Source organism: Leopardus geoffroyi, chromosome C2, assembly GCF_018350155.1.
Source record: "Leopardus geoffroyi isolate Oge1 chromosome C2, O.geoffroyi_Oge1_pat1.0, whole genome shotgun sequence".
NCBI lineage: Eukaryota > Metazoa > Chordata > Mammalia > Carnivora > Felidae > Leopardus > Leopardus geoffroyi.
In genome coordinates this window covers 94065834-94078510 of record NC_059333.1, presented here as the reverse complement: position 1 = coordinate 94078510, position 12677 = coordinate 94065834, and the positions used below count along the sequence as shown (strand labels likewise).

Sequence of the window (12677 nt, the reverse complement as noted above, 5' to 3'; positions counted from 1 at the left end):
GGCTTTCCTGCCACTAATAAACATGCCAAGCAAAAGTTTTTTCAAAGAAGCTTAAAACTTCTTGTCAGACAGTATTAATTATAAAGCATTCTGGAAAGGAATGAAAATTATATGTATATGCAGGTGACTGATATTTTTTTTGCACGAGATATAACATAGTTTGATACCTGTATAAGAATGTAAAGCAAGATGATTCATATTCATACCCCAGAAGTGTGAAAAATTTTTACCAAATTTTATATAATTTTTACACGAAAAATTTTTAAGTTTGTTTGTTTATTTTGAGAAAGAGAGCATACAGGGATGGGGCAGAAAGAGAAGGAGAGAGAGAGAATCCCAAGCAGTCTCTGTACTGTCAGCATGATGCAAAGCCAGACTTGGGGCTTGAACTCACAAACCATGAGATCATGACCTGAGCCGAAATTAAGAGTCGGATGCTTAACCCACTGAGCCACCCAGGAGCCCCTAAAAAAATATTTCATGAAGAGGAGCAAAGAGTACCAAACTGTAACACATTGTTACATGTTAGGGAAAAATTTGTGACAAATCATTAATATTCTTGGTGCTCAGATTTGTTTCATTAAGTAAACCTTTAAAGCATCTCAAAATTTGTGGGCCTTTACATTTAATTTGGTGGCATCTCTGAATAAATTTTCATTTTATATCGTTTTAGAATGTAGTATTGGGACTTAACATTGGTTCTTCATGGCATCACAGCAGGTACTATGAGGAAAGAGCTGCTCTTAAGGCAACATTTGAAAGTCTTAGAGCCTACATATTTTTTAATGGCTTTCAATTCAGTTCCCTAACACAGCTCTTTATTTTTGCCTGAATAAAGGATCAAATCCAAAGCAAAATAATAGATCAACATGGGGACATTTAAAAGCCATCATTTATTTTACGGATTAACTTTTTTAGGTTTACAGGTTCCTTTAAGTATCTGATGAAGGCCATCAGAAAAATGCTCACACATCCACTTAAAAATTCACGAGACAAGTTTTTATTCTGTTCAGCGAAGTCCAGGTTTAGGACCCTGGTTTATTGAGAAACTGTTAGGTACTTTGTACCGCGAGAGAGCCGACATAGAACAGAAGAGCGTGGGCAGTGCTCTCAGAGCTTAGACGCCCATTGGGGTGAGAACAGCAGACCCCCAAGAGGCAGTTCAGCAACAGTACCCTTACCTGTCCTCTTCAGCTCAGGGACAACGGCGCCTGCCCAGCACTGCACCCTCTACAAACCACCCTCTGCAGGTCGGTGGGTTCCCTCTTGAGCTGGAGGGTATCTCACAGTCGTGTGATAGTAGAATTAATTCACTGAGCCTCGGCCACTTTGTTATAAAAGTAGGGCCTCTAAACCTCTAACTGGGGGCCACTGTGAGCTTCAGGCCCTTCAGTAATGAGAACACTCTACGTAAGTGACACTGCTGTGCAGCTCTGCCTCCCTTTGCAGTTCTTGAGAGGGGCAGTATTAGTAAAGAGACCCAAGCATTGGCCCAGGTGCAGACCTCCAGGGATCCTCCCCCAGAGACTCTCCGGGATCAAGGAATCCAACTGCAGAGCATGTTGTTCTGAATTCACGGGCACAGATTGTTCATTTCAGTTATCTGAATATTACTTTCAGTCCTCCTGTTTGGAATAAAAGTCAAAATTACTTTAAGATCTATTGTACATCAAACCAAGAACAGAAATAGTCTTGATAAAAATAATATTGCTTCTATACTTATTGAGATATTATGATTGGTTACTTCAATAAAGACCATCTTAAATGGAGCTATGCCTTTTAAATTGGGTTCAGGCAGGAGGAAAAGCCCATAATGGTGCCCCTGTCAAAACGAATGAAAATAAAGGGACACGAGGCCTGCCATCCTGATGCAGAGAGCTGTGCAGTCCCAGGAAAAGTCACTTCAGTGGAGGCACAGCTGTGTGACAGATAGGACGAACTTGTGGTTTTGTGATCCCCTGGCTGTGACTGTTTACACAAAAACAAATCAGTTATCTCCAGCCTCAGGAACTGGAGTCCTCAGGAAATGGGGTGTTGGAATTGTTTTAATTTTTCCTCAGCTAAGAATCCAAAAGTCGGTGCACCTGGCTGGCTCAGTCGGTTAGAGTATGCAACTCTTGATCTCGGGGCTGTGAGTTCAAACCCCATGTTGGGTGTGGAGCCTACTTAAAAATAAAATATAAAATAAGAATCCAAAAGGCCTAATAAGCATCATTGACTATTTCTAAAGTATATTAGAAACTATAGTTTCTATTAATGCACTAAAAACAACTTACTGTTAATGATTCCATTTTTTACAATGATGGCTGCACCTGTACTGAAAATTCTTTTCTGTTGCCTATGTGGTTTGTGTGTCTAATACTTAATGTTTCCTTGTTTCTGCTAATTCTCCCCTCTTTTCAAACAGTGTGGTGTAAGAATATCTGCTCTTGAGTATTTGAAAGTTCTAATTAGAGAACATTCACTGAGCATCAACTTAGTTGAGGCTATCCATGGTGCTGGTTGCTGTGGATAATAGAACACAGTCCCACACTCAATATGTTTACCATATTTTTTAAAAGATTTTTGAGTTGGCAATGCTTGAAAAGGGGGGAGCTGTTCCAATTAAAACACCAAGAATGGCTAAAAGAAAAACATTTACAAATTAAGGCCTAAGTTTTAATTGGATTCGTCATTAAGGAAGTTCCCTTCGATTAGCCATTCATTTTTCCTTCACTAAAGCTTTTTGCCAAATGGTATGAGAAAAGTAGCATTCCTTTGCTTTCTAAAAACATTTTCAGAGATCTTCATTCCAGAAAGTTAGAGTTGAGAAGAGCCATCAAAACGAATATATGAAGTCTCTGTTCAGGATTCCATGAATTGGGTTCCTAAGAAATGAAATCTACTTTTGGGCCAGCTTTCTTCCAAAGCTCTAGCTGTGCAAATTCTGGAAGCCATAGAATTCATTTAAATAAATAGAAGTGAACATTTATACCCAGTTTCCAAAAGTCTCAAAAACATCTGTGGGGATAGGTTATTAACTGGTTTCCTTCAACGAGGTCATTGTTTGAAGGCAGAAATTAAGAGGCCACAGCACAGAAATGCTGCCCAAGCCTTTGCTTGGCACAGACTGAGTGGAGGAATTGCTGTCCATACAGCATAAAGGAAAGGCAGTGTTTTCCTCCAGAGGCAGCAGGAACCAGGATGGGGTGATCTGGGAGGGGTTTAATGGAAACACCAGACAGAGAGTGGGGCTGTCTGGGAAGACCGAGTCAGGCCATGAGAGCTGGACCTCATGGCAGACTGTAGTCAGTAGATGAGGAGTAAAGCAGAGGGCAGGTGGTGGCATCTCTACCAGAGGGAATGGCACAGGCAGAGCTGGGGCAGTTCCAGTGGTGAGCAGAGGTATTTGACTTAGGAGTGGGATCTCATCTTTGCAAGGAATCCTTAAGAAATGAACAGCCTTTCTGAAGCTCCTCGCTTGCTTTATCTCTAAGCAGGAGGATTAAACTGGATAAAGTTGGCTTACCTTCCGCAGCGTGTTCTCACAAAGCATTCTTCACATACAGTTTCTCTTTAACCCTCAACCCCCCCTTAGAGTTAGGTTAGGTACTGTTACTATCCCCATGTTAAAGGTGAGGAAATTAAGGCTCAAAGCTGTCCGGTTGCCTAAGTTCACAAACCTAGAAAGTAACGGAGCGAGCATTTAGACCTGGGATCCTGGTTCCAGTCCCTGTGCTTGAGAAGGGAAGGCCCTCTTGCCTCCCAGTTCCCCAGGTTGCACGGAGGAGAAGAGCTCCAACAACAACAGTCTTTCGACCTGTGTGTGGTAAGTGCCAACAGATACTTCAGGAGGAGCGGCCTCTTCAATAAAACAGATCTAGCAGGAAATCTTACAGCTAAGCTGTATGACAGCTTCTCTCCAATTCAGTAAACATCCCAGTGCTAACTTCTCACCACAGAATCAGAATGGCTTGTTTACTGGGACGTTGCAGATAAGAAACCAGAGCTGTGTGGCAAGTGTGGAAGGACCTTCTTTATCAAACTGGTCCCGTGGGTTGTAAATCATTCCCTCCAGGAATGGTCTCCATAGTTTCCAAGAAAAGGCTTTTCTCAGAAAATACCAACTTGAGCATTTAGACTTAAGAGATTAAATCTCAATTAAGAAAGTAAAGAACATTACAGTTAAAAGATTTCTTTAATGAAAAAACATGTACACCATTTGTTTCCTTGAGACCACCCACATGTTGGGAAATAATTCATAGACCGTTCCATCAGGGTGTAGTTGGAACTCCTGAAGAGCTGGCAGTGTGTGGGTCGGGGCAGTCACCATGACAACAAGCTCCTCTTAAACCATCATTTAACTAAATCATCACTGGAGCAGTGAGAGACCTCTCCCTCAGTGGTCTCTTAGTACCAGACAGGGGCGCTCTTCTTACAGCCCTTTCATACTTGGTTGCTCCAAACCAGTTCTGTCTATGACTCCAGTTGCTAATGCTCTTGCTACAGTCTTTAAAGAAATAAGGTAAGTAACTCACCAAGGGGAACATGCTTAAAATCTTTTTTTTTTTTTTTTTTTTTTTTTTTTTTTTTTTTTTTTTAGTTTTTTTTAATGTTAATTTATTTTTGAGAGAGAGAGAGACAGAGGGTGAGCTGGGGAAGGGGCAGAGAGAGGGAGACACAGAATCCGAAGCAGGCTCCAGGCTCTGAACTGTCAGCACAGAGCCCGACGTGGAGCTCAAACTCACAAGCCGCAAGATCTTGACCTGAGCCAAAGTCAGACGCTTAACCAACAGAGCCACCCCAGCCGCCCCAGAACATGCTTAAAATCTTACAAAAGTCCTAGCAAAAGCAATGATGAATCTGGATAGTAGTAAGAAACAAAATTGGTTTTCTGGCACTTGGTCATTAGACAAAAGTATAATAAATAAGACATTGTAAAGTTTGAAAACGAGGGAGGAAAAATCTTAAGAAAAAGGCTAAATATCTGGGGCTCCTTGGTAGCTCAGTTGGTTAAGCGTCTGACTTCAGCTCAGGTTATGATCTTTTAAAAAAAATTTTTTTTTTAATGTCTATTTATTTTTGAGAGAGAGAGAGAGAGTACAAGCTGGTGAGGGGCAGAGAGAGAGGGAGACACAGAATCAGAACCAGGCTCTGAGCTGTCGGTACAGAGCCTGATGCAGGGCTCAAACTCACAAACTGTGAGATCGTGACCTGAGCCAAAGTCAGACGCTTAACCAACTGACTGAGCAACCCAGATGCCCCCCAAAAAAATTTTGTAAAGGCTAAATATCAAGCGAACATTGGTAGTTGGTTCCCTTTTCTAACCCGTGAGATTCTTTTACTGTCTTTGTTTGCCCAACACTAAATGCATGGCCAGTATACTTGTGTTCACTGATGGTATGTCCTATTTCTTGGTAATTGGTAGAAGTTGATACACCAGGCTTTAAAAACACTCAACATTTGGAGGCGCCTGGGTGGCTCAGTTGGTTGAGCTTCCAAGCTTCAGCTCAGGTCATGATCTCACAGCGTGTGAGTTCGAGCCCCGCACCAGGCTCTGTGCTGACACCTCAGAACCTGGAGCCTGCTTTGGATTCTGTGCCCCCTCTCTCTCTGCCCCTCCCCACTCATAGTCTCTCTCTCTCTCTCTCTCTCAAAAATAAACATTTAAAAAATTTTTTTAAAAACACTCAACATTTGTAGATCCCCACTAACTCTGTAGCTGACAAGTGTTTCAGACAATGTTGAGAACATTGGAAATACTTTTTATTTTCTAGGGGATTTGTATTGATGGGCAAAAATGACAGCTTTACTAAGTTAGCCTGTAGCTAGGTTGAAAATGCTTATGATTATCACTTTTAATTGCTGTGTTTTAATAATATATTTGGAGTTGTTTTTAAGTTCTAAATGGTGTAATAGCTTCCTTTTCCTGTGCAGTGCTATGTACCAGGCATATTTTAAGTGCTTTATCAATCCTCAGTGCCATTCATACAGGAAAGATTCAGTTAATTTTACTTTCTTGTTTAGCAACTCATCAGCCAAATCTCTTACTGATTTGCTTGAGTTCCAGGTACTTTTTTTCCTATCTCAATTCATTGATTGTAATGTAAGCCATGAATTTTTATGTAATTTTTATGTGATCATCATTTTCTTTAAGTTTGAGGCTATCACTTTGATAAAAGAGGCTTGTGAGGGGCGCCTGGGTGGCGCAGTCGGTTAAGCGTCCGACTTCAGCCAGGTCACGATCTCGCGGTCCGTGAGTTTGAGCCCCGCGTCAGGCTCTGGGCTGATGGCTCAGAGCCTGGAGCCTGTTTCCGATTCTGTGTCTCCCTCTCTCTCTGCCCCTCCCCCGTTCATGCTCTGTCTCTCTCTGTCCCAAAAATAAATAAACATTGAAAAAAAAAAATTAAAAAAAAAAAAAAAAGAGGCTTATGAGATCTCCCTTCCTCCAAGAGTTCTCTAAGTAGACTGGTAGTTTTCAGGTCCCTATAATGGTAAGCCTCATGGTGATTGTATTAGAGTTAACAAAGGGGAAGAAAATTTCCCAGGTCCTTAATGGAAAAAAACAGATTGTCTTGTGTTTACTGTCTGTATGACCAGATGGACCACTGAATTACTTAAATGTTAATTTGTGATAAATTGGAGTGTGTAGAAAAAAGTTTTTTTCAAGAAAACAATTAGGCACATACCTTCCACAAAACTAGGAGAAAATATTTGTAAGATGTGTCTGGCCAAGGATTTATATCCAGATGATAAAAATAGCTCCTACAGGGGCACCTGGGTGGCTCAGTCAGTTAAGCGTCCGACCTCAGCTCAGGTCATGATCTCACGGTTCATGGGTTCGAACCCCGCATCAGGCTCTGTGCTAACAGCTCAGAGCCTGGAGCCTGCTTCAGATTCTGTATCTCCCTCTCTCTCTCTGCCCCTCCCCTGCTCACACTCTGTGTCTCTCTTTCATAAATAAATAAACATTTAAAAAAATTTTTTTAAAAGAAGAGCTCCTACAAATAACTAAAAGTAAGTAAATTAAAAACAGGCAAAGAGCCTTGAACATACTCTTCACAAAAGAAGGTATATGAATGACCAATAAGCAGATGAAAATATAGGAAACATCGTTAGGCATCAGACAAATGCAGATGAGATAGCATTATCACCCATCAGAATGGCTAAAATATAAATGACCAATAATAACAAATGTTGATGAGGATGGGGTACAACCAGAACTCTCCTACTTTGCTGGCAGAAGGTACAAAGTGATGTAATCACTTGGCAAAACTATTTCTCATGAAGTGAAATGTAGATGTTCCTGTGACCCAGCACTTCTTCTCCTAAGTATTTACTCCAGAAGAATAAAAACTTAGGTCCTCAAAGATTTGTACACAGATGCTCATAGCAGCCTTATTATATAAAAGCTCCAAACTGGGAAAAAAATGCAAATGTCCATCATAAAGAGAATGGATACATTGAGGTCTAGACAGGTGATGGAACACTACTGAGTCCGTAACCTGGATGAAGCTTGTAGGCACAAGAGCGGGCATGAAGTGGGATGCCATTTATATGAACTTCTAGAGCAGGCCAAACTAATTACAGAAACAAGTCAGAATAGCGTGTACTTCTTTTTATTTATTTGAAAGAGAAGGAGAAACTATCCCATGCAGGCTCCACCCCATCAGTGCAGAGTCCTATTTGGGGCTCGAACTCACGAACCATGAGATCATGCCCTGAGCCGGGATCAACAGTCAGATGCTTAACTGACTGAGCCACCCAGGGGCCCCAGAATAGGATGTACTTCTTGAAGGTAGAAGTAGGATATCTTAATGGGGTAGTGTTATATGGTGCATGCAACGGTCAAAAAATCATCCAACTGACACTTTGCATTGTATTGTTTCTACAACTTTTTAATTGTTTCCTTTCAGCAAATGTTAATTTGTTCTGTGGACCAAGATCTGGGGCTCTTTGTAAGAATTAAGTCATCTTCTAATTTACAGCCTAAATGCTTATTAAAATTTAGTCAGTTGCATATGTATTACTTAGGCCAGCTGCAATTCTAGTCGCTGAATTTTGTATTATGTTTATTCAGAGTGGGTTAGGACACCTTCCTTTGTTGCTGTTGGATGAAATACAGATTGGGAGAAATAACCCGTCTACATCATTTTTGTTTTTATGGTGTAAAGCCAGGTCCACAAGGCCCCCAGCGTTATAGGATTATTCCTTTAGAAGACCACAGTGTTACAGATTAACTGACCAGGACTTTTTCGTTTTCCCTGGAAGGTATACAAGGGAGAAGAAGCAACATTCCAGATCTCAGGCCTCCAGACCAACACAGACTACAGGTTCCGCGTGTGTGTGTGCCGTCGCTGTGTAGACACCTCTCAGGAGCTAAGCGGAGCTTTCAGCCCCTCTGCGGCTTTTGTATTACAGCGAAGCGAGGTCATGCTCACAGGGGACACGGGGAGCATAGACGATCCCAGAATGAAGAGCATGATGCCTACTGACGAACAGTTTGCAGCCCTCATTGTGGTTGGCTTTGCAACTTTGTCCATTTTGTTTGCCTTTATATTACAGTACTTCTTAATGAAGTAAACAAACCCAACAAAACTAGAGGTATGAATTTAATTAATGCTACACATTTTAATACACACATTTATTCAGATACTCCCCTTTTTAAGCCCTTCTGTTCTTTGATTTATATACTTCTCTTGTTTTACAGATTTAGCTAGGAAAAAAAAAAATATCAGTGTTTTGGTGCACCTTTTTGAAATGCAAAACTAGGAAGAGACTAAACTGGATTTTTTTTTTTTTTTTAAAGAAAAGCAAACCGGATACCAAAAGCTAGCTTTCATATGTTTTCTTTTATCTTCAGATTTACCTTTATTCTGTTTTCACTGATGTCTTTTGCAAGCCTTTGGTTGTTTGTTTTTTTTTCTTCCATGTTACAGTTTAGTAATTTATATTCACCAGTCACTTCTTTTGTCTTGATCATCGATATCTGTGAACATGAATCACAGTGTGTGTAGTTACAGGTCTAGGATTCCAGTGTTGTCAGAGTATTAGCACACAACTACAACGGCAACAACAACGTACAGAAGATGTGTTCGCTCAGATAAGGCTGCCCTAAACAACCCTTTTGTCACTCAGTTGTTTAACTATGTTTAGCTCATTTGAATCAAAATGTGTACTTTAATCTGAAATGTTTTAATGATCTGTATTTCTTCTGATTTTAACACTATGAGCTGCCTGTCTAAGAAATCAAGTAACCAAAATGCACCTATAAATTATGGAGCATTGTAGATTTTTACCCCATCGATTCATAGCAGTAATTTTAAGAGGGCATTGTGCAATAGTTAGTTGTTTCCTTGTTCAGCTGTTTTAAAAGCTGCTTTAACTTGTTTGTTTGTCTTTGTGTAGAACTACTTCTAATCTAATCACTAGAGTTATTATATTCTGTTATGTTTGACCAGAGTTATATGGCGAGAACTGGTGACTGTTTAGTGCCTCTGCCCATTGTCCATGATTCATACTAGTTGTGAGCAGTCTTCTTACAGCTTGTTGTTTTGGAAAGATTTGCCTTTAGGCTGTTCTTTGAGGTATCAGTGAAGTGATCGAATTTCAATACCTTGATTCAATGCACATCATATTAATCTAACAGCAGATGAAAACTGGTAAAACCCAAACGAGAGTCATCTAAATTTGTAGTTCCTATTTTTGTGGGTTTGACCTGGCCATGTGTGGAGAGGGAATGATATTTGGTGGTGAGCACAGGGTGTTTGGGGGTGAAGGAGCCTAGATTCTCTCCCTGGATCTGTCACTAACTTGCTGCGTGACCTGAACACGTCACTTTACCTCTCTGTGCCTCAGTTTCCCGTGCATTAAAAATAAAATGAAATAAAATGAAATGGGGATTCTAATGTTTGTAAGTGCTTTGAGATCCTTGATCAACAGGTGCTATTGGAGTGCAAAGTGTTACTCTTGCATGTTTATTCTGAGTCATGAGATAATCAAGTTTAACCCAAAGTCATTGGATTATTTATATGAAGTCCATAATGTTCGCGTACCTCAGGGACATTTAAGAGTTGGAGGTGCAAATAAATATATTCCAAAAGGGTGCAACAGACACAGTGTATCCCCCTGCTTCTGTTTTTGTATATTTTTGCTACTTGGTTTTTCTTGATCATAGCGATTTTGTGCTTGGTCTATGTTGTCTTAAGATGCAGTATCCTGTACTAGCTTATAATATTCCCATACCAAAGTCATGGGGAAACCAACATTATTTTGTTTTTGGTTTATTTATACTATATTCTGCATACAGTACTTTAAATGCCAATTACAGTGCAATCTTTATTTATTGTAAAATTTTTTAAATGTACTTATGTACTAATTTCCCCTTGTAGCATGTTATTTTGTGTTTTATACTTTTGTAATTTTTAGGTCAGTCCTGTACCTTGGCAACATCTGTAGTAGTATTATCAATCTTCTGACATTTTCTTGTGTTTTTAAAGAGAAGAGCATCTAGTGCATTAAATGCCAAAAAAAAAAAAAAAAAAATCCATTATCAGTGATTGAAACGTTTACATGTACCCAAAAAACCATAATCATCTCTTGAAAGAAAGTGCTGAGATCAATGAATTACTCTGTGTGCCTATATTGATGTAGTAAGTACTAGAGAGTTTTGTATTTTGTTATTGACTGTAATAATTAGTTTAATTAGCCTTGCAAAGTGATGGCATCAAGGTAAATATATTTTTGCCAAAGTTCTGGCCTTCCAAAACTCAGCCCTCTGCTTAAGTATGTATTATGACCCACTCTACCGTGGCATCTGCGTTTCCGGAGACCATTGCTTAAAACACACCTTCTCCCCCCAAAACACCTGCGTGAAATGAAGAGTTAAGTGTGTCCAAAAACCCTGTTTGCCAGGTGGGGGGGGGGGTCCCTTTTTGGAAACACTTCAGAACTGCTGCTATAAAGAAATTCTCTGAATTGGTTGAAATGTTTTAAATGAAAGAATACTTAAGGCCAAGACTGCTACGAGTACTTTATCTTTTTTGAGATTGTCATCCCGTTGAATCACCAGAAAGCTGAAGTGGGTGAAATACCAGCTGACGGCACTTTATTTTATTGTTCTTCGTGATTTGGTGTCCATTATAAACCCGTCAGTCAAAAAATTATTACTCCATCTGGCTCTGTTTTCTATCACAAATACGTATTTGTGACATCAATATATAACTATATGGGTATTGCCGTTACACACGAACGATAAAATAAAGTGTTATATCGACCTTATTTCTCTTGCCCTTTTGCAATACATAGGAATGAGTGAGTGGCCGATTCCTGATGCTCTGTATGTCAGATTCCTCCCTGGCACAAGAAATTCCAGTCATGTAATGCAAACTGCCCTTTGTCCTCAAAGAAACTGTTTAAAGAGAAACTTTTTTAAAAGATTTTTTTCATATTATCTGCCTTGTTCTTATCAACTTGAAATTGTTGGCATTTTCTAACTGTGTTTTGTTGGCTACAGTAAATCAGTATTCCTGTCAAAATTGAAAAGTGCCCTAATTGAATGTGTTTGAATGTTATCCTTGCACAGTTCTTTAAATTGAAAGACAAAATGTTTTACCTCACTGTTGGACATACATTCCAAGGTTTTCAACTCTAGGAGAAAAAAAAAAAAAAATCATGTTTTCCTGTATTGTAAATTTTAGACTATTTCATACACATTGTATTAAAACTGCCATATCAATTTTAATGTATAGATTTTGCAAATACTATGCTATATGTAATACCTAACTGTATCTGTAGTGTATATGTAATATATTTATGCCCAATAAATGTTTTAATTCTTTCTGATGTAAGTAGGGTTTTTCTGCCATGAATAGGATTGCTTTTGTTGTTGTTGTTACTTTTTAAAAACTTAAACCACATCCCCAAAGTTGCACAGTCAAATGCCTTTCGAGGCCACACAGGTGGCATCCAAAAGAGCAGTTGCACCCGAGGTCCTGCAAGATCACAGGCCATAATCACATGTGCTAATGTCTCAAAAGAAGCTAACGATTCAGATTTCCCTGTATGGGACAGCTAAAATGTGATTATGGACAATACAGGCCCGGGGGCTGCCAGTTAATTCTTTGTCAGAGTCTGCGTCCCTTACCTGTTATCCAGATGCCAAACCTTAGGGGCCCAGGTCTATCTCCATACACACGGAGACCCAGAATGCTCTCTCTCCAAGACAAACTCCCAGGGTTTTGACTTCCATCTTCCCTCCCCTGGGTCTCATTCAACAACAACAACAGCAATAAAGCACAGTGCCCCTGCTATGGCCATGGTTTCCTTATGTTCAGATGGTTTTGCTAGGAATCGCTAGTATCTTTCTCATTTCTGGAGGAAAAAAAAACGTACAGAAAAACTTTCTAGAAGAAAATAAGCTCTGCGTTAAAGAGTGATGGCCATTCCTGTGAGTAAAGGTGACAAAGTGGACACGTCAGAGTTTGCATGCTCCTAACACTCCACTGAAAATCTAGTAAAGATTTGTTGTTGTTGTTGTTATTGTTACTGTTGTTGAATCACAACTCCCCTCAACACTGGGAAGAATGGGAAAGCACTTGCTAGCACCAGAATTTTGGAATTCTAATTTCTCAAGGAGAGGATTGAGCATCACCTCAATTCACATGCAGAATACGCTGAAGGCTCAAAAATTGACAGAA

At 39.8% G+C, this 12677-nt stretch overlaps 1 protein-coding gene across 6 annotated transcripts in view; it reads left to right on the top strand.

Moving 5' to 3' along the window:
* The window catches only part of FNDC3B (fibronectin type III domain containing 3B), a 359057-nt gene extending 347234 nt beyond the window's left edge, over positions 1-11823 (top strand). For all 6 annotated transcript variants that reach the window (XM_045502967.1, XM_045502966.1, XM_045502964.1 and 3 more), the window contains one exon: positions 8251-11823. In XM_045502967.1, coding sequence (XP_045358923.1) covers positions 8251-8562 — 312 coding nt within the window. In that variant the 3' untranslated portion in view covers positions 8563-11823. The remainder of the gene's footprint in view (positions 1-8250) is intronic.
* Positions 11824-12677: the final 854 nt, after the last annotated feature.